General features: G+C 45.5%; 1 protein-coding gene across 2 annotated transcripts in view; it reads right to left on the reverse strand.

The window, feature by feature from the left end:
* LOC149438138 (tyrosine-protein kinase HCK-like) overlaps positions 1–12,893 on the reverse strand; it is a 55,821-nt gene extending 42,928 nt beyond the window's left edge. The window contains exons 1-2 of one of the 2 annotated variants that reach the window (XM_089660207.1): positions 12,797–12,893; positions 7,854–8,161 (exon numbers count right to left, since the gene is read on the reverse strand). In XM_089660207.1, the coding sequence (XP_089516333.1) occupies positions 7,854–7,967 (114 nt within the window). In that variant the 5' untranslated portion in view covers positions 7,968–8,161; positions 12,797–12,893. Of the gene's footprint in view, positions 1–7,853; positions 8,162–8,269; positions 8,408–12,796 lie in introns of those variants that run through there. The other variant, XM_089660208.1, reaches the window with a different exon arrangement.
* Positions 12,894–21,902: the final 9,009 nt, after the last annotated feature.

Consider the following 21,902-nt stretch of genomic DNA (forward strand, 5'->3'; position numbering starts at 1 on the left):
CATTGGTGTCAGTGGGAGGAATAGTGCCCCATCATTGGTATCAGTGGGAGGAATAGTGCCCCATCATTGGTGTCAGTGGGAGGAATAGTGCCCCATCATTGGTGTCAGTGGGAGGAATAGTGCCCCATCATTGGTATCAGTGGGAGGAATAGTGCCCCATCATTGGTATCAGTGGGAGGAATAGTGCCCCATCATTGGTGTCAGTGGGAGGAATAGTGCCCCATCATTGGTATCAGTGGGAGGAATAGTGCCCCATCATTGGTGTCAGTGGGAGGAATAGTGCCCCATCATTGGTGTCAGTGGGAGGAATAGTGTCCCATCATTGGTGTCAGTGAGAGGAATAGTGCCCCATCATTGGTATCAGTGGGAGGAATAGTGTCCCATCATTGGTGTCAGTGGGAGGAATAGTGCCCCATCATTGGTATCAGTGGGAGGAATAGTGCCCCATCATTGGTGTCAGTGGGAGGAATAGTGCCCCATCATTGGTGTCAGTGGGAGGAACAGTGCCCCATCATTGGTATCAGTGGGAGGAACAGTGCCCCATCATTGGTATCAGTGGGAGGAATAGTGCTCCATCGTTGGTGTCAGTGGGAGGAATAGTGCCCCATCGTTGGTGTCAGTGGGAGGAATAGTGCCCCATCGTTGGTATCAGTGGGAGGAATAGTGCCCCATCGTTGGTATCAGTGGGAGGAATAGTGCCCCATCGTTGGTATCAGTGGGAGGAATAGTGCCCCATCGTTGGTATCAGTGGGAGGAATAGTGCCCCATCATTGGTGTCAGTGGGAGGAATAGTGCCCCATCATTGGTGTCAGTGGGAGGAATAGTGCCCCATCATTGGTGTCAGTGGGAGGAACAGTGCCCCATCATTGGTATCAGTGGGAGGAACAGTGCACCATCATTGGTATCAGTGGGAGGAATAGTGCTCCATCGTTGGTGTCAGTGGGAGGAATAGTGCCCCATCGTTGGTGTCAGTGGGAGGAATAGTGCCTCATCGTTGGTATCAGTGGGAGGAATAGTGCCCCATCGTTGGTATCAGTGGGAGGAATAGTGCCCCATCGTTGGTATCAGTGGGAGGAATAGTGCCCCATCGTTAGTATCAGTGGGAGGAATAGTGCCCCATCGTTGGTGTCAGTGGGAGGAATAGTGCCCCATCATTGGTGTCAGTGGGAGGAATAGTGCCCCATCATTGGTGTCAGTGGGAGGAATAGTGCCCCATCATTGGTATCAGTGGGAAGAATAGTGTTCCATCATTGGTGTCAGTGGGAGGAATTGTTTCTAATCATTGGTGTCAGTGGGAGGAATAGTGCCCCATCATTGGTATCAGTGGGAGGAATGGTGCCCCATCATTGGTATCAGTGGGAGGAATAGTGCCCCATCATTGGTATCAGTGGGAGGAATAGTGCCCCATCATTGGTATTAGTGGGAGGAATAGTGTTCCATCATTGGAGTCAGTGGGAGGAATTGTTTCTAATCATTGGTGTCAGTGGGAGGAATAGTGCCCCATCATTGGTATCAGTGAGAGGAATAGTGCCCCATCATTGGTATCAGTGGGAGGAATAGTGCCCCATCATTGGTATCAGTGGGAGGAATAGTGCCCCATCATTGGTATCAGTGGGAGGAATAGTGCCCCATCATTGGTATTAGTGGGAGGAATAGTGTTCCATCATTGGTATCAGTGAGAGGAATAGTGCCCCATCATTGGTGTCAGTGGGAGGAATAGTGCCCCATCATTGGTGTCAGTGGAAGGAATAGTGCCCCATCATTGGTGTCAGTGGGAGGAATAGTGCCCCATCATTGGTGTCAGTTGGAGGAATAGTGCCCCTTTATTGGTATCAGGGGGAGGAATAGCGCCCCATCACTGGTGTCCGTGGGAGGAATAGTGCCCCATCATTGGTGTCAGTGGGAGGAATAGTGCCCCATCATTGGTATCAGTGGGAGGAATAGTGCCCCATCATTGGTATCAGTGGGAAGAATGTTGACCCATCATTGATGTCAGTGGGAAGAATAGTGCCCCATCATTGGTGTCAGTGGGAAGAATAGTGCCCCATTGTCAGTAACTATGTTGCTGACCGTGAGGGGAATAATGCCCCATGTGTCGCAACCAAAGGGCCGCATCTGGCCCCCAGACCACATTTTGGAGACCACTGCCCTATTTCATCCATCATGAAAAGAAATGTTTTTGGATGTTTCTTTTTTTTTGGATGAGGATAGGGAGAAGCATGACAGTACAATGAGTCACAATTGTCAAACATACAGACAGTATCAGTTTTATGGATTCCTTCATAGTCAGAGATCTCACAGCCAAGGTTACAGGACATGAAGGTCAGGTCAGCACTACCCTATACATTCTGTAATCTATACTGAGCAGGGGCGGACTGACCATTTGGAAACTCAGGCACTGCCCGAGGGCCTGGGATCAGTAGGGGGCCCCATGAGATGCCCTGGTACCTTTTTCATAGGCTTTTTTGAGTTTGGGCAAGGACACAGGGGCCCCATGATCCCTTATTGCCTGGGGGCCCCATGAGTTGTCAGTCCACCCCTGATACTGAGTAAAGCAGCACCCTTGCTTCCTCCAATTTTGAAACTTTTTCATAAAGAACAGAATAAAGAGCCCAGATGGGAAGGAGTTTTACCCTCACCCACAGAGATGAGGGATGGAGAAAAGTCATCTGGGTTCCAAAGGAAATAGGGGAAGTATAAGGTTCCTTAAAACGGAATTACATTGTATCTGAGCACCAGAACCCAAAAGTGCTATTTAATTAATTTTTTATATTCGAAGCACCCCCCCCCCCCCCCCCACACCATCCATCCATGTCCTCACACTTTATTTTTCTGAGAAATCACTTTGAAAAACACCCGTCTAGAATTTCCAGCCGCTACCATCTTGAGTAAGGGAAGATGATTTATGTAGCATTTACTTCCTGGAATCCATCTATCCTTCACTCAGGCATGCATGCAGGAGGGTGTTCTTAGGTGGGAAAACTGCTCCTCCCCTCCTGAAGGCTCTTGGGATGTATGACATCATTTGCCTAGGCCTTAAACCAGGAATTAACTGAAAAAATGTTAAAAAAACAAGTAAACCTTCCTATCTATTTACTAATTCTAGCAGCATAAGGATAGAAATAGTCCATGTTGATTGAGAGAGCGAAGTTCTGCTTTACGTAAAAAAAAAGAAGTCCGGGGTGGACAAGAGAGGTCCGTAATGAGGTGTGTAGGGGGGAGGGGAATATAGATAATTGGGGTGGGAAAGAATGAAGGGAAGAGGAAGGAGGTGGACGGAAGAGGAGGGAGGTGAAGGGAAGAGGAGGGAGGTAGAGGGCAGGGAGGGGGGCATCCACAGTGGGGAAACTTTGACCCCCACATAAGTCCCAACTGCTTCCACAGATGAACAATGTAACGGAATCGTCCCAGCCTGCACTGAGTATTTCCGTTAGGATACCGCTTCCCCGTCTGAACACCGACAACCGACACCACAGCCGACCATACAAGACCAGACGACACCAGTCTTGAAGTATACCAGGAAATAGACTACTTTATTTTAACACAGATACAATATATATATATACATTCAAGGGAACAACCCCCCTCCCTGCATAATGACACAGGGTGGGGCAATCTACCTTTAGTAACAAGAGACACACTAACAGACAGTCCCATCAGGAGGGAGAGCTGCTGGAGACACCCCCCACCAAGCCAATACACATAAACACATACATCCCATAATAGTTTGGTCCCAAGCAAGACACACAATAGAACAATGGGATCCAACCACATGGCATTAAACAATCCACAACCCCAACCCTGACTCCTGTGCAAGCGCAGGTCAGCTTATATTGCTGTCACAGTTTCTGCGTGTCAGGGTGACTGACTTCTGTGCATCTGCAGCACACTGGGACCTTGCCAAAAATGTAAACTGAACTGCACATGCACAGGAATAAGTCATTACATTGCCAGCACAGTCCCTGTGTGCCGGGATGACTGACTCCTGTGCATGTGCAGCTCAACTTACATTGACAGTACAGTCCCTGTGTGCCGGGATGATTGATTCCCGTGCATATTCAGATCAGTTTACATTGCCGGCACGGTCCCTCTGTGCTGGGATGACTGTTTCCTGAGCATCTGCAACTCAGCTTACATTTTCGGCATGGTCCCAGTGTGCTGGGATGACTGATTCCTGTGCATGCACAGCTCAGCTTACATTGCTGGCATGGTCCCTGTGTGCCGGTATGACTGATTCCTGTGCACGCGCAGCTCAGCTTACATTACCAGCATGGTCCCCGTGTGCCGGGATGACTGATTCCTGTGCACGCGCAGCTCAGTTTACATTGCCGGCACGGTCCCTGTGTGCTGGGATGACTGATTCCTGTGCATGCGCAGCTCAGCTTACATTGCCAGCACGGTCCCTGTGTGCTGGAATGACTGATTCCTGTGCATGCGCAGCTCAGCTTACATTGCCAGGACGATCCCCGTGTGCCAGGATAACTGATTCCTGTGCATAGGCAGCTCAGCTTACATTGCCAGCATGGTCCCTGTGTGCCGGGATAACTGATTCCTGTGCATGCGCAGCTCAGCTTACATTGCCAGCACTGTCCCTGTGTGCCGGGATGACTGATTCCTGTGCAGCTCAGCTTACATTGCCAGCATGGTCCCTGTGTGCCGGGATAACTGATTCCTGTGCATGCGCAGCTCAGCTTACATTGCCAGCACTGTCCCAGTGTGCCGGGATAACTGATTCCTGTGCATGCGCAGCTCAGCTTACATTGCCAGCACTGTCCCTGTGTGCCGGGATGACTGATTCCTGTGCAGCTCAGCTTACATTGCCAGCACTGTCCCTGTGTGCCGGGATGACTGATTCCTGTGCAGCTCAGCTTCCATTGCCAGCACGGGCCCTGTCCTTGCATTTATGGAGAAGATGCTGGTGCTGGCAAGGGACCGTTAGAGAGGAGGTAAGTTTAGTACTTTTTGTTCTGCTTTAAGGCGTATTTATCCATTTTCCAGCCTTGTTCAATTTTAAGGGTAGGTTGAACCTTAATGGCAAGTTTTGGAAGTTATGTATTAGGATTCCGGCTGAGAAAAGGGGTGAATGTTAGTTTAGTGATAGGAGTCAGTAAGTGTTAGGCAATGTTTTATTTGGCATTGAAACCCTAAACTCTCCCAGTGTTGGCTTCTTGGCACCAAAACATGAAGTATTGTCAAAGTAGATCTAAAACCAATCAAACAAGATCTAACATGTTCACGTTGTTTCAATCTTTTGAAATATGCAGCTTTCGTGAAAATAATACGTAGGGATCCCACCATGAAGGTCCTTATTCCGGCACTTCCTATTTTGAGATGACAACTGTCTCCCAAATGTGCTCCTGCGTTGTCACCCTGTCTCATGGGCCCCTGATAAAGACAACAAGTGGATATTCTGACACACATTGCATGGTTTAACGTTGTCACTATCAGGAAGCCAGTCCAGAGCAATGATGTGCAGGCAATGTTGTGGTGAGTGCATGAGGACAGGAAGTGGCCGAGAGCGGTCTGAGGAGATCAGCAGCAATAATACGCAAATAAACATGACAAAAAAAAAAAAAAATATGACAATTGCATATGATACAATGAAATTTATCAAAAATGAAGCAGAGCGAATCCATTGCACTGTACATGGCAACCAATCAACACCTATCTTCAGCTTGTTCAGCTAAGCTATGAAAATGAAAGATAGAAGCTGATTGGTGCACACAGTTTTGATAAATTCCCCTCAATGTGCTTTGGAAAACAAAATGCTCACATCTATTGTAAAACTGAACTTCAAGCAGATAAAACAGAAACAATTTGAGGCAGCTAGTATTCACTAATACATCCCTAGATGCTAACAGTGCAAGTGTCTGAATTTGACTTGGTACCTGCCTCTTGCAGTCCCTGTACAGCAGAGCTCAGACTGGGAGAGGCGGAAGCAGCACAAGGAGCCAGTCAGTTCTGCTGCAGTATTCATGTACTAACAGAAACATGCTGATAGGAGGAGAGCGCAGAGTGACAGCGAGATGAGCTTGTCAGTCTTCTACTTCTTTTTTCACTGTCCAATCACAGATTGGAGGAAAGGCATGATCTGTAAGTCTAGGTTCACACCTATGCAGGTTGCGTTTGAGTCGTTTCTGCATTGCGTTTTTTGATGCGTTTTGCGTTTTTTACTTTTTCTTGTTGCTAGGCAGATTTTAAACACAAAACGTATCAAAAACGCAATGCAAGTCTATAGAACCAAAAACGCAACGTTTTGATTTAAAAAAAAGTCCCTGACCCTTTCCAAAAACCGCACTGAAAACGCGGAGATGTGAACCTGTCCCATAGGAAATCATGTTAAATGGATTGTAGTGCGTTTCTGAAAAACAGAAAACGGTTAGGTGTGAACCCGGGGTAAAGCCCAATTGAACCTTCACTGTCAATCAACTAAACATATTCCAGGTGCATCAAAACAAAAGGTTTGCAAGGTCTAACCCCAGGTTCACATCTGTGCGGGTGGGGCGGCTGCGGATCCGCACGAAAATTCGTACAGCCGCACCACCCGCACAGAGAAATGTGGACCCGCGGGTGGGTGCCATTAGTTCTAATGGCAAGCCGCCCGCAATGGAAAACGCAGCCGTACTGGGAACCTCGGCTGCGTTTTCCAAAGAAGTGCCGGGACTTCTTCCCTGCGTGTCCCGGGGCACGGGAGTTCATTCAAATGAGTGGGCTCTTGTACCCATGCAAAACGCGGCCCGCAAGGCCGCATATACGTGAACCGGGGGTTAGGCCTGGTTTACACCTGCGGTTGCGAGGTGTTAAAAACACGTGTTGAACCCAGTTTTTACTGCCTCCCCTTAACCTTTCTGCAAAACACAGTAGAAACACTTAGATGTAAGTGCTACTAAACTGCAGGAAAGGAAAATCAGGTCTCCTGCCTTGCCAGGACTGTGCTGTGTGGCAGAGCTGTTTAAAACTCAGGACTCATGGACAAAAAATACAAATCCTCTAGCACAGGGGTGGGCAACTGTGGCCCGCCAGCTGTTGGTGAACTACAAGTCCCATCATGCCTCTGCCTTTGGGAGTCATGCTTGTAACTGTCAGTTTTGCAATGCCTCATGGGACTTGTAGTTCTACAACAGCTGGAGGGCCCACCCCCTCATTCAGAGCCGGGACAAAGTCATCCAGTGCCCAGGGCAAAGATGCCAAACTGCGCCCCCCTCCTTTCCCATTCATGATGCGCAAACTTAGGGGGCCCTACGCCCAGCAGTGACTCGCTTATCAAAACCACTGCCACTATCACTACTCCTGTCAGTCTTGTAACAAAATGAAGGCGCCCCCCCATCCCTGCAGTAAACCATTGCGCCCAGGGCTGCGGCCCCTCCCGCCCACCCCTTGTTTCGCATCTGAGTTCAACATTAACGAAACCTCCCCGTCAGGGGCGGACTGACCATTTGGAAACTCGGGCAATGCCCGAGGGCCCGGGGTCAGTAGGGGGCCCCATGAGATGCCCCTGGTACCTTTTTCATAGGCTTTTTTGAGTTTGGGCAAGGACACAGGGGCCCCATGATCCCCTATTGCCCGGAGGCCCCATGAGTTGTCAGTCCGCCCCTGGAGTCCCGCTTCTAAATACGAAGCCCCTTCGATGGAAAAGTTGCCAAATAGTTAGCCATCTAGGAAGATGAAATGTTGTGTGAATGGTCCATATAAGAGCTGAATGTTTCTTGGGAATGGGAATAGAACCCATCACGCCGGTCTCTTTGCACTGCGCCTGTAGAATGTCAGGACACAGGGGCCCCATGATCTCCTATTGCCCGGGGGCCCCATGAGTTGTCAGTCCACCCCTGCTCCCCATCACCCCTTCTACTTACCTGAGCATTATTCAAAGTAGGGTCTATCACATAGTGGGCGACTTCTGGTTTGCTAGGAGGATTGATCACCTTGGGGGGCACATTAGTGGATGGTTTTGCCTGCATGCAGCCCATGTTGAAGAATTATAGGCGACAATGAGCGAGGGACAGACAACGATAACGGGAAGTAGAATGTGTTACAGGAACAGAAGGAAACGAGACGAAAAAGTAGTCAGCATTCTCAGAGAAGTTCCAGTTCCAGGGTGCCCTAGGGTTTCCTTTTCCACCGCAACTCCTACGGAACCTCTTCTTGTCAGAACCCCGATTATCTGTAACGAAATACAGGAAAGCCAGTGAAAAAAAAAAGCTGAAAATTGCAAAAACTGGGCTGACCCCCTGAGTGGGTGCCAACTTCTCTTTTTATAAACTGCATTTACATTCAATTACTTCACAGAAGAAGCTTTCGATAAAGGTGAACAAAAAGCAGAAGTGGAGGGACGAGAGAGACAGAAGGACTCACGGTGACCAAGAGGAAAACAAAAAAAAAAAAGGTCTATGGCTGACCTCCAATGGAGGTGTGCGATGTGGAGGTGGGACTGGGCTTATCAACAGTCCCCAAGTGACACAACAAATGAAGTCATGCAGCTTTAGAATGTTTGGTCATTGATTGTTCCCGCAGTTTATCTCACGTTGATAACGGTTCAAGCGGAACTGAGGTCAACAACAGGTAGAATGTTTTTATGACAGAAGAAACCCTGACCGTCTCTTCTGTCACAAATGGTTTTCCCTTCCTGTCAGCAGGGTACACTGAACCTGAAGGCTACAACAGGGTCTGATCTGTTGCAGACATTTGTGAACACACCCAGGGGCGGACTGACCATTTGAGCACTCGGGCACTGCCCGAGGGCCCAGGGTCAGTAGGGGGCCCCATGAAATGCCCCTGGTACCTTTTATAGGCTTTTTTGGGTGTGCTTTGAGTTTGGGCAAGGACACAGGGGCCCCATGATCCCCTATTGCCCAAGGTCCCAATGAGTTGTCAGTCCGCCCCTGACCGCACCTGCGCATTTTCATCAATCAAGATGGCTGAAGAACTCAGGGGGTGACCGGGAGAAGATAGAACTGCTGGCAATGCAGAGACAAGGGAGAGGGCAGCTCTTCCATTGCTGGAGATAGGTACTTTGCAAGGTAAGTCTCTCATCATGTGAAAGCATGCTGAATGTTGCAGGTCGTGGCCAAAGCTCCTGGGGGCCCCAGCATTTCCAAGTGGTTTAATTCTGCTTTTAGAGCCAGTTCTCACTGCACGCGTTTCAGTTGCTTTTTTTTTCTGCATCCAAAATGCACAGAAAGTAGGTGATATGGTGGTCAATGTCATAGTTCACATCAGTGCTTGCAGTTCCAGTGCGTTCCGTTGCATAAAAAAAAAAAAAGTAGAAAAGGCTTCATCTTTCCTGCACGGAACTGTACTGGAACGCGGTAAAACGTATCAAAAACACACCGGTACGCACTTGTCCCAATTTAAAGCGGAGTTCCACTTACCCTGCCAAAAAATAAAATTCAGCAGCTACAAAAACTGTAGCTGCTGACTTAAAAAACAGCCACTTACCTGTCCCTCGGCTCCACGGTGTGTCCCCCGCAGCCCGTTTCACCGGCCGTCCTGTATTCCAGGAGGCTGGCATCTTCAGTGTGGGCACCCGGCTGTGACAGCGCTGCGCTTCATGAATGGCCCTGTAGTCTTCTGGGACCTGTCATGTGTTCCAAAAGACTACAGGGAGGGAGGGAGGACACCTTCTGTTACCGATCGCCTAGGCGATTGGACCGGAAGTGGGAGCGGGTACCTGTCAAATTTGGGTACCCGCTCCCCCCATCCCCCAAAGGTGCCAATCCTTAATGGAGAGCGGGGGAGCAGTTGTTAAAGCGGAACTTTCCCTTTTGGATGGAGCTCTGCTTTAACTTCATTGCTATCACAAGGGGCTAACAAGCCCCCTATGTGATCGTATTGGGTAGGGGACCGGTCTTCCTTACGGAGGGAGGGTGGACACCTTCCACTTCCGATCGCCTAGGCGATCAGACCGGAAGTGGGAGAGGGTACCTGTCAAATTCGGGTACCCACTTGCCCCCCCCCCCGCCCTCCAAAGGTGCCAATCCTTAATGGGGAGCAGTTCTTAAAGCAGAACTTCCCCTTTTGGGTGGAGCTCCGCTTTAAATTGTAGAAAAAGAGAGGGGAAAAAGTTAACTAGAAAGCTTAAAAAACGCATCAAAAAAACACTGGACGCATCAAAAACACGCATGTGGAAAGGCATCCATAACAAATCTGGACTGCGTTTCTATAGTGTGAACCAGCCCTAAAGCCCAACTGACTTTTCAAATTTAATCAGCTAAATACATTCCTTGTGCATCAAAGCAAAATGTGTGCAAAGTTTTACAGTTCATCTTCTTTAGAAAGCAGCCACATCCTGGTAGAAAAGCCTGCCACCTGCCAGCATGCTGCAAAGTAGGACCCTTGCTCACTGTGTGAAAGCAGTGGTCTCTATGCAGAGCTCTGATCCCTGCTGAGTCAGAATGGGAAAGAAAGGGGATTTAAGTGACTTTGAACATGCATGGTTGTTGGTGCCAGACGGGCTGGTCTGAGCAGTTCAAAAACTGCTGATCTTCTGGAATTTTCACGCACAACCATCTCTAGGGTTTACAAAGAATGGTCCAAAAAAAAGAAAATATCCAGTGAGTGGCAGACGAAATGTCTTGTTGATGTCAGAGGTCAGAGGAGAATGGGTAGACTGCTTCCAGAGGATAGAAAGGCAACAGTAACTCAAATAATCACTTGTTACAACCAAGGTATGCAGAATACCATCTCTGAACGCACGACACGTCCAACCTTGAGGCAGATGGGCTACAGCAGCAGAAGACCACACCGGGTAGCAAGGTGTAACTAATAAAGTATAAGTGCAGGACCCTTCTAAATTAGCACATCCAGGTAACTTTCTACAGAACCCCTGGTGCCCCAAAATCCATATTGCTCGGTTTCCCTAAAGCTCAGCCCTCTAGACTACCTCCTGCATTTTGCTTTTGGCTCATCACTGTGATAGGCAACTTAACAACCAACAGCAAGGCACAGGAAAGGTGGACCAATGCTCCAGTTACACAGCTGAAGGAGACATTCCCAATGCAGAGCAACACGACAGTAATTCAGCAAACATTGCATCAGGGGCGGACTGACCATTTGGAAACTCGGGCACTGCCCGAGGGCCCGGGATCAGTAGGGGGCCCCATGAGATGCCCCTGGTACCTTTTTCATAGGCTTTTTTGAGTTTGGGCAAAGACACAGGGGCCCCATGATCCCCTATTGCCCGGGGGCCCCATGAGTTGTCAGTCCACCCCTGCCTGTGAGCGTGCTGTCCATAGACACAGAGCCAATCAGACTGGCTCTGTGCCTTTTGATAGCCAATTACAAATGTAAGAAAATAACATAAATAAATCCTGCCACTCCGCATCTGCCACCGATTACAGATCCTGTAAGTACCACATCTGACACCGATTACAGATCCTGTAAGTACCACATCTGCCACCGATTACAGATCCTGTAAGTACCACATCTGCCACCGATTACAGATCCTGTAAGTACCACATCTGCCACCGATTACAGATCCTGTAAGTACCACATCTGCCACCGATTACAGATCCTGTAAGTACCACATCTCCCACCGATTACAGATCCTGTAAGTACCACATCTCCCACCGATTACAGATCCTGTAAGTACCACATCTCCCACCGATTACAGATCCTGTAAGTACCACATCTGCCACCGATTACAGATCCTGTAAGTACCACATCTCCCACCGATTACAGATCCTGTAAGTACCACATCTGCCACCGATTACAGATCCTGTAAGTACCACATCTGCCACCGATTACAGATCCTGTAAGTACCACATCTGCCACCGATTACAGATCCTGTAAGTACCACATCTGCCACCGATTACAGATCCTGTAAGTACCACCGCTTCCACTGACCAACAACCACAGTGGGGCAAACTATTGACCGTAAATGGGGCTCGCTGACCACCAATGGCCATTGCTGCATTGCACCATCCTGACCACTGCACTGTATGCATATAAACGAAACAATTTGGGGGGTGTTTGTATTGTTCTGGCAATTTTAGGGTTTTAAGAAATGTGATTGATGGTCAGTTTTTTTTTTTTAATATGTTGTCTTTTTTCTTTCATGTAGTAAAATATAAAAAAAAACATAGCTCATATGTAAATCGACCACCGTACCTGTAAAAATAATAATCATAAAGATTAAATATCGCCAAAAGAAAGTTCTATCGGTCTCAAAAAAGTGAAATAAAAATTAACTGAGGACCTGTGTGGTATGACTGAGTAACTGTCAGTCAAACTATCACAGCAATGAGAACAGAAAAATGACCAGGACAGGAAGGGGTATATACAAGCGGGTACTCAAGTGGTTAAACCCTAAGGACGATCATTTCCGATTTTCTACCTTATGGTGTTAAATATTCAACTGAAAGCAAATTAGTATATATATGAATATACTGAATATAACAGTCGCATGGCTGGAAAAACAACAGTCCTTATGGGACATGCATGCCAAAGCACCGGGTGACCTTTGCTCTGTGAATTGATCCTTCAGTTAGAGAGAATACTAAGCACTACCAGCCCGGGGCAGCACAGAATTCTCTCTGCACCTGATTCTTACTCACCTTTGCAGTCATAAAATGTGTTCTTTTAAATAAAGTTTGTTTGAATTTAAACCTGCACCCCTTGTTAATTTGCACAGCATGGTTGTCAGCTAGAACACTGCAAGTCCTCAGATGAGACCCAAAGCAGATCGGAGGCACAGAGCCCATGTAGGCACAGAATGTTGGCCCTCATCATAATGTGTTTTTAAAGTCCCCAATTTGTCCTGAGAGAAGGTTTGGGGATATGAGTGCGAACAGTCACTTACCGCGTTGCTGAGCGCTCTCTTCACATCTCGAGCTGCACAAAGTTCTGCAGCAGCAACAAGGAAGGTTAAAAGAGGAACTAGAAATGTAATTATCAGCAGGAAACACAATACTGTAAATATAACCACCACAGAACTCCCGCACAGCGGTGTCTATGCTTGCAGGCTATGTATTTAAAGGAGCAGTCCACCTCAAACTTATATCAGATACAACTACGCAATGTTAACAGAATTGGGGCGATTGGTAAATTGGTCATTGGGAAAAAGTCCCTTACATTGGTGGTCAGTGAGAAGAATGTCCCTTACATTGGGGGTCAGTGGGAAGACTGTCCCTTACATTGGTGGTCAGTGGGAAAAAGTCCCTTACATTGGTGGTCAGTGGGAAGAATGTCCCTTACATTGGGGGTCAGTGGGAAGACTGTCCCTTACATTGGTGGTCAGTGGGAAGAATGCCCCTTACATTGGTGATCAGTGGGAAGAATGTCCGTTACATTGGGGGTCAGTGGGAAGAATGTCCCTTACATTGGGGGTCAGTGGGAAGAATGTCCCTTACATTGGTGGTCAGTGGGAAGAATGTCCCTTACATTGGTGGTCAGTGGGAAGAATGTCCCTTACATTGGGGGTCAGTGGGAAGAATGTCCCTTACATTGGTGGTCAGTGGGAAGAATGTCCCTTACATTGGTGGTCAGTGGGAAGAATGCCCCTTACATTGGTGGTCAGTGGGAAGAATGTCCCTTACATTGGGGGTCAGTGGGAAGAATGTCCCTTACATTGGTGGTCAGTGGGAAGAATGTCCCTTACATTGGTGGTCAGTGGGAAGAATGTCCCTTACATTGGTGACCAGTGGGAAGAATGCCCCTTACATTGGGGGTCAGTGGGAAGACTGTCCCTTACATTGGGGGTCAGTGGAAAGAATGTCCCTTACATTGGGGGTCAGTGGGAAGACTGTCCCTTACATTGGTGGTCAGTGGGAAGACTGTCCCTTACATTGGGGGTCAGTGGGAAGACTGTCCCTTACATTGGGGGTCAGTTGGAAGAATGTTCCTTACATTGGTGGTCAGTGGGAAGAATGTCCCTTACATTGGAAGTCAGTGGGAAGAATGTCCCTTACATTGGTGATCAGTGGGAAGAATGTCCCTTACATTGGGGGTCAGTGGGAAGACTGTCCCTTACATTGGTGGTCAGTGGGAAGACTGTCCCTTACATTGGGGGTCAGTGGGAAGACTGTCCCTTACATTGGGGGTCAGTTGGAAGAATGTTCCTTACATTGGTGGTCAGTGGGAAGAATGTCCCTTACATTGGTGATCGGTGGGAAGAATGTCCCTTACATTGATGGTCAGTGGGATGAATGTCTCTTACATTGGTGGTCAGTGGGAAGAATGTTCCTTACATTGGTGATCAGTGGGAAGAATGTCCCTTACATTGGTGATCAGTGGGAAGAATGTTCCTTACATTGGTGATCAGTGGGAAGAATGTCCCTTACATTGGGGGTCAGTGGGAAGAATGTCCCTTACATTGGTGATCAGTGGGAAGAATGTCCCTTACATTGGTGATCAGTGGGAAGAATGTCCCTTACATTGGGGGTCAGTGGGAAGAATGTCTCTTACATTGGGGGTCAGTGGGAAGAATCTCCCTACATTGGTGGTCAGTGGGAAGAATGTCCCTTACATTGGTGGTCAGTGAGAAGAATGTCCCTTACATTGGGGGTCAGTGGGAAGAATGTCCCTTACATTGGTGGTCAGTGGGAAGAATGTCCCTTACATTGGTGGTCAGTGGGATGAATGTCTCTTACATTGGGGGTCACTGGGAAGAATGTCCCTTACATTGGGGGTCACTGGCAAGAATGCTCTTTACATTGGTAGTCAGTGGGAAGAATGTCCCTTACATTGGTGGTCAGTGGGAAGAATGTCCCTTACATTGGAGGTCAGTGGGAAGAATGTCCCTTACATTGGTGGTCAGTGGGAAGAATGTCCCTTACATTGGTGGTCAGTGGGAAGAATGTCCCTTACATTGGTGATCAGTGGGAAGAATGTCCCTTACATTGGGGGTCAGTGGGAAGAATGTTCCTCACATTGGTGATCAGTGGGAAGAATGTCCCTTACATTGGTGATCAGTGGGAAGAATGTCCCTTACATTGGGGGTCAGTGGGAAGAATGTTCCTCACATTGGTGATCAGTGGGAAGAATGTCCCTTACATTGGTGATCAGTGGGAAGAATGTCCCTTACATTGGTGGTCAGTGGGATGAATGTCTCTTACATTGGGGGTCAGTGGGAAGAATCTCCCTACATTGGTGGTCAGTGGGAAGAATGTCCCTTACATTGGTGGTCAGTGAGAAGAATGTCCCTTACATTGGGGGTCAGTGGGAAGAATGTCCCTTACATTGGTGGTCAGTGGGAAGAATGTCCCTTACATTGGTGGTCAGTGGGATGAATGTCTCTTACATTGGGGGTCACTGGGAAGAATGTCCCTTACATTGGGGGTCACTGGCAAGAATGCTCTTTACATTGGTAGTCAGTGGGAAGAATGTCCCTTACATTGGAGGTCAGTGGGAAGAATGTCCCTTACATTGGTGGTCAGTGGGAAGAATGTCCCTTACATTGGTGGTCAGTGGGAAGAATGTCCCTTACATTGGTGGTCAGTGGGAAGAATGTCCCTTACATTGGTGGTCAGTGGGAAGAATGTCCCTTACATTGGAGGTCAGTGGGAAGAATGTCCCTTACATTGGTGGTCAGTGGGAAGAATGTCCCTTACATTGGTGTTCAGTGGGAAGAATGTCCCTTACATTGGGGGTCAGTGGGAAGAATGTCCCTTACATTGGTGTTCAGTGGGAAGAATGTCCCTTACATTGGGTGTCAGTGGGAAGAATGTCCCTTACATTGGTGGTCAGTAGGAAGAATGTCCTTTACATTGGTGATCAGTGGGAAGAATGTCCCTTACATTGGGGGTCAGTGGGAAGAATGTCCCTTACATTGGAGGTCAGTGGGAAGAATGTCCCTTACATTGGTGGTCAGTGAGAAGAATGTCTCTTACATTGGAGGTCAGTGGGAAGAATGTCCCTTACATTGATGGTCAGTGGGAAGAATGTCCCTTACATTGGAGGTCAGTGGGAAGAATGTCCCTTACATTGGTGGTCAGTGGGAAGAATGTCCCTTACATTGGTGGTCAGTGGGAAGAATGTCCCTTACATTGGTGGTCAGTGGGAAGAATGTCCCTTACATTGGTGGTCAGTGGGAAGAATGTCCCTTACATTGGAGGTCAGTGGGAAGAATGTCCCTTACATTGGTGGTCAGTGGGAAGAATGTCCCTTACATTGGTGTTCAGTGGGAAGAATGTCCCTTACATTGGGGGTCAGTGGGAAGAATGTCCCTTACATTGGTGTTCAGTGGGAAGAATGTCCCTTACATTGGGTGTCAGTGGGAAGAATGTCCCTTACATTGGTGGTCAGTAGGAAGAATGTCCTTTACATTGGTGATCAGTGGGAAGAATGTCCCTTACATTGGGGGTCAGTGGGAAGAATGTCCCTTACATTGGAGGTCAGTGGGAAGAATGTCCCTTACATTGATGGTCAGTGGGAAGAATGTCCCTTACATTGGTGATCAGTGGGAAGAATGTCCCTTACATTGGAGGTCAGTGGGAAGAATGTCCCTTACATTGGTGGTCAGTGGGAAGAATGTCCCTTACATTGGTGATCAGTGGGAAGAATGTCCCTTACATTGGTGATCAGTGGGAAGAATGTCCCTTACATTGGTGATCAGTGGGAAGAATGTCCCTTACATTGGTGGTCAGTGGGAAGAATGTCCCTTACATTGGTGGTCAGTGGGAAGATCCCTTTATCTGATCCTGTTAGTGATCATGAAGCCACTGTTCCAGCAGGCATTACCGCTGAATGGTTTCCCGGGTGGACCCTCTTCATTAGAGCTTTAATAATGATAAATGTAAAAAAAGAGAAGTTCATTTTTTATCCAGATCTTTGTACTAATATTATCTGATCCTTCTGCAGTCAACAGAGGATCAATATTACCCTTGTGGTTTAATATGACATTTTGTGCAGATCCGGGTACAAAGTAACTTCCTCTGTTTACCATGTTTACTGTCAGGATAAAACTATTTGCAGAAATTCTTTGCCCAAAACTGCAGCCAAAACGTTTTTTTTTTCTATAAAACAGGGGAAGGTTAGAAAGTCAATCAGGTATTTCACCCCCAGACATTATTATTATTTTTTGTTTTCAAAGCAGAGGCCCTAGAGAATAAAATGGTGGATGATGCATATTTTTATGTCACACGATATTTGCAAAGTGGTTTTTCAAACACAATTTAAAAAAAAAAAATACACTTTAATGAACTTTAGTGCAAACAAACACAATATACCACCCAAATGTTTGGTAAACTATAAAAGATGATGAAGTTTTGAATGAAGGGCCCATTTACATTATAGCAATTTAAAAATAAAAGTATGGCTAGCATCCAGTTTACATGCATCCTGCATGCCTCACCATTTAAAAACAAAGCTACATAATTCTTCTTCACCTTGTTCACCTTCTCACTGCTGTTACGGTTCTCCAGGGGGGGGGGGGGGTGTTGTTTCACTTGGCCATGTGTTGCTGAGCACTGTGGAATGGATAAGGACAGTGTAGCAGGCTTTCCACTGCTCCTGACAAAGCAGCCCAAGGCAGGGGGAACTTGGCTGGTTTCCAGCCGACCACGAAAAGCATTTTGCTGATAAAAATAAAAATAAAATGTATATAGGGAACAGAATCCACAGATTCACTTCAGATATCATCCTGACGAAGCGTGTGGTTTGTCTAGTGAAGAACTGTGGTTTTCTACACTAGAGAAGACTACAGAAGACAACATAAGACTAGAGGAGTCTAGAGGAGACTAGAAGAACCTAGAGTAGAATATAGGAGTCTAGAGGAGACAAGAGGAGAATAAAGGAGCCCAGAGGAGACTAGAGGAGTCTATAGAAGTCTAGAGAAGACTACATGAGACTAGAAGAGTCTAAAGGAGACTAGAGGAGTCAAGAGAAGTCTAGAGGAGACTAGAAGAAACTAGAGGAGACTACAGGAGTCTAGAGGAGACTACAAAAGTCTAGAGGAGACTAGAGGAGTCTACAGAAGACTAGAGGAGAATAAAGGAGTCTAGAGGAGACTAGAGGAGTTTAAAGGAGGCAAGAAGAGTATAAAGTAGACTACAGGAGACTAGGGGAGCCTAGAAGAGACAGGAGAAGTCTATAGGAGACTAGAGGAGTCTAGAGGAGACAGGAGGAGTCTAGAAAAGACTAGAGGATACTACAGAAGTCTAGAGAAGACTACATGAGACTAGATGAGTCTAGAGGAGACTAGAGAAGTCTAGAGGAGACTAGAAGAACCTAGAGGACCTACAGAAGTCTAGAGGAGACTAGAAAAGTCTAGAGAAGCATAGAGGAGTCTAGAGAAGACTAGAGGAGTCTAGATGACACTAGAGAAGACTTAAGGAGAATAAAGACGTCTAGAGGAGACTAGAGGAGTCTAGAGGAGACTAGAAGAGTATAACGGAGACTACAGGAGACTAGAGGAGTCTAGAGCACACTAGAGAAGTCTAGAGGAGACTAGAGGGGTCTAGAGAAGTCCAGATAAGACTAAATGAGACAAATGAGTCTAGAGGAGACTATAGGAGTCTAGAGAAGTCTAGAGAAGACTACATGAGACTAGATGAGTCTAGAGGAGTCGAGAGAAGTTTAGAGGAGACTAGAAGAGGCTAGAGGGGAATAAAGGAGTCTAGAGGAGACTAGCAGAGTATAAAGGAGACTACAGGAGACTAGAGGAGACAGGAGGAGTCTAGAAAAGACTAGAGGAGACAAGAAGAGACAAGAGGAATCTAGAGGAGTCTAGAAAAGGTTAAAGAAGACTAAGGCTCCATGCACACTGCCTTAAAAATCACTGCTTCTACAGGAGTTTTTTGTTTTGACTGTAGATGCACCTCAAGTCAATTCCAATTGTTGGTGTCAGTGGATGGAATAATGCTCCAAGGGCTGGATAAAAGCAAGCAAAGGGCCGCATCTGGCCCCTGGGCCACAGTTTGGAGAACACTGCTATAGGAGAATAAAGGTCTCTAAGGCTCTATGCACAATGGGCTTAAAGTGTTACTAACCCCAAGACCCTGCATTCACTATATCTGGTCTCTCACAGTACACAGAATATGGAAATGAAATTATTTTAGTAAATATAAATTGCTAAATACATTTTCTCATCAGCAGTACATAGCAGTCTTGTGACTTCTATCAGTGTCCAGACAAGCATTGGTTTAAGCTTGTAGGAGGAGTTTTCATTCTTCTTTGACTGTCTTATGAGGGTGCATAGACCCTCTGTCTAGACTGGCCCTGTGCTGATCACATTCACACTCCAAAAAAAAATCTCTAGCCATACACACTAAACTGAGCATTTGCAGAGTGACTCCTAGAGCTCTGTACTATCAGCAGATGGATTGGGGACAGGAGAAGAATGGAAGGATCAGAGAAGACAGGATCAAACAGCCTTTTTACACAATGCAGAGGATTAACCCCTTAGGTGCCACAGTGAGTATAACAAACATGCTTTACTGTATCTACAGACTGATTGTACTGTTATGGGTTTAGTAACTCTTTAATAAACACTGCTTCTAGAGGAGTTTTTTCTTTTGCCTTTAGAAGCAGCTCAATGTTATCCTATGTGTCTATGCACATGAGGACTTTTGGAGGCACATTTTAGGCTCAGCCTTTAGAGGCAGAAAAAACCCCTTCTGGTTTGTGTTTTTTAGAGTTTTCTGGCAGGAAAAAAATGCTAAACGTTCCAAAACACCTGTACAAAAATGCTCTATATGAGCATTTTTTCCTGCCACAAGAACTGGAATTTTTTTTAAGCCCAGTGTGCATGGACCCTAGAAGAGGCTAGAGGGCCCAATGTTTCCCTTCACAGAGTACCCCTCATCATTCCGTTAGCTCTCACCCACGATTTTCTAACAGATTCTTTTATATTTCAATGTTTTTATTAATTTTATAAACAGCACAGAAAAGAATGCAAAAATTCAAAAATACTGGGAGGATATAGTGAGTATAAATCAGGAAATAACAGAGGTAAATATTCCTAAGGACCCTGAGACTTGTCTTCTTTTCGGTACCGAGTTCTCAGTTAAAAAATATAGAAAAACTGGATTATTGTATTATTTGAATGCAGCGAAGGGACTGATACCCAAGTTTTGGAGGAAACAGCAGGCACCGAAAATAAAGGATTGGGTAGAAAGAGTGGAGAAGATATATATATATATATATATATATATATATAGAGAGAGCTGAGGAACTTTGCCATATGGAGGAAGATAAAATGGAGGTCGTACAAGATGGGAAAAGTGGGTACAAATTAAAAAGTCAGATGCATACAAAGAATATGTGAAATAGGGAAAAGAAGTGAAGGGGGATAAATATAGTATTATTATTATTATACAGGATATAGCGCCGACAGTTTGCTCAGTGCTTTACATTATGGAAGGAGACAGTACAGTAATAATACAGTTCAATACAAGAGGGCCCTGCTCCTTGGAGCTTACAATCTAGGAGGGAGGGGATAGTGGTACAAGAGGTAATTAGTTGTGGGGGATGGAGTGGTTGGGGGAGTAGGGGATTCCAGTAGTTAGCCGGGGTCGAGGTAGGCTTCCCTGAAGAGATGCGTTTTCAGACTGCGCCTAAAAGTGAGCAGAGTAGGCGATAGCTTGGCGTAGGGAGTTCCAGAGGATGGGTGAAGCCCGTGAGAAATCCTGGAGATGAGCATGGGAGGAGGAGACAAGGGAGCTAGAGAGTAGGAGGTCTTGTGAGGAGCAGAGAGTACGGTTTTTGTGGTATTTAGTATAGTATAATATAGTATAATATCAGTATTAATCAAGGAACAGGATTTTTAGAATGAAGTTAAAAGTGCATAGTCAAAGGGTAGTAGGGAGGGGGGGAATAGGAAAGGGGTGGGGTAAAAGGTCACCAAGATTAAGGAAATTTGTGGGGAATGTTATGATAGATAGGTGGAATGTAATTTGTCTGTTTTATTGGCTTTTGTATATTTCAAATGGTGATGTGAAAAATTATTAAAACATTTAAATAATAAAAAAAGAAAAGAATGCAACCTACAGTCGTGGGCTGCAGAATGTCAAACAATAAATCTATTCATTGAGGAATGATGCAAAGAACAAAATAAACAAAGTAAAGGCACAGACTAGGACAGTCAAAAATAAAAGCAAACAATATCACGTGTACATGCTAGAGTCCAAGGCAAGTCGTTATGGCAATAATGGTCCGACCTAAAATATGTCATGAAAACAAAGCACTGCTAAACGTACTCAAGTTCAAGTCAGATATCAACTTATTGTACAAGTGGAATGGAGGAAACAATACCACTGAAAATGGTAACTGGAAATAAAAAGGAAGGAAAATATGAAGGAAGATGAGTAGAGGGTCAGCCAGGAGTCTGCTAAGTAACACAAAGATATCGAATCCATGGATCCTAGATTGTAAGCTCCCAGGATCAGGCCCTCCTATCCCTCTTGTATTGAACTGTATTGTTGCTGTATTGTCTCCCGTTATATTGTAAAGAGCTGAGCAAACTATTGGCGCCATAAATCCTGTATAATGATAATAATAATATATAAATCCTGTATAATAATAATAATATATAAATCCTGTATAATAATAATATATAAATCCTGTCTAATAATAATATATAAATCCTGTATAATAATAATATATAAATCCTGTATAATAATAATATATAAATCCTGTATAATAATAATAATTATATTTAAATCCTGTATAATAATAATATATAAATCCTGTATAATAATAATAATAATAATATATAAATCCTGTATAATAATAATATATAAATCCTGTATAATAATAATAATAAAAATCCTGTATATTAATAATATATAAATTCTGTATAATAATAATAATAATATAAATCCTGTATAATAATAATATATAAATCCTGTATAATAATAATAATAATAATAATATATAAATCCTGTATAATAATAATATATAAATCCTGTATAATAATAATAATAATAATAATAATAATATATAAATCCTGTATAATAATAATATATAAA

This window comes from Staurois parvus, unplaced genomic scaffold (genome assembly GCF_062004578.1).
Source record: "Staurois parvus isolate SC_StPar_1 unplaced genomic scaffold, SC_StPar_1.0 ptg001214l, whole genome shotgun sequence".
Taxonomy (NCBI): domain Eukaryota; kingdom Metazoa; phylum Chordata; class Amphibia; order Anura; family Ranidae; genus Staurois; species Staurois parvus.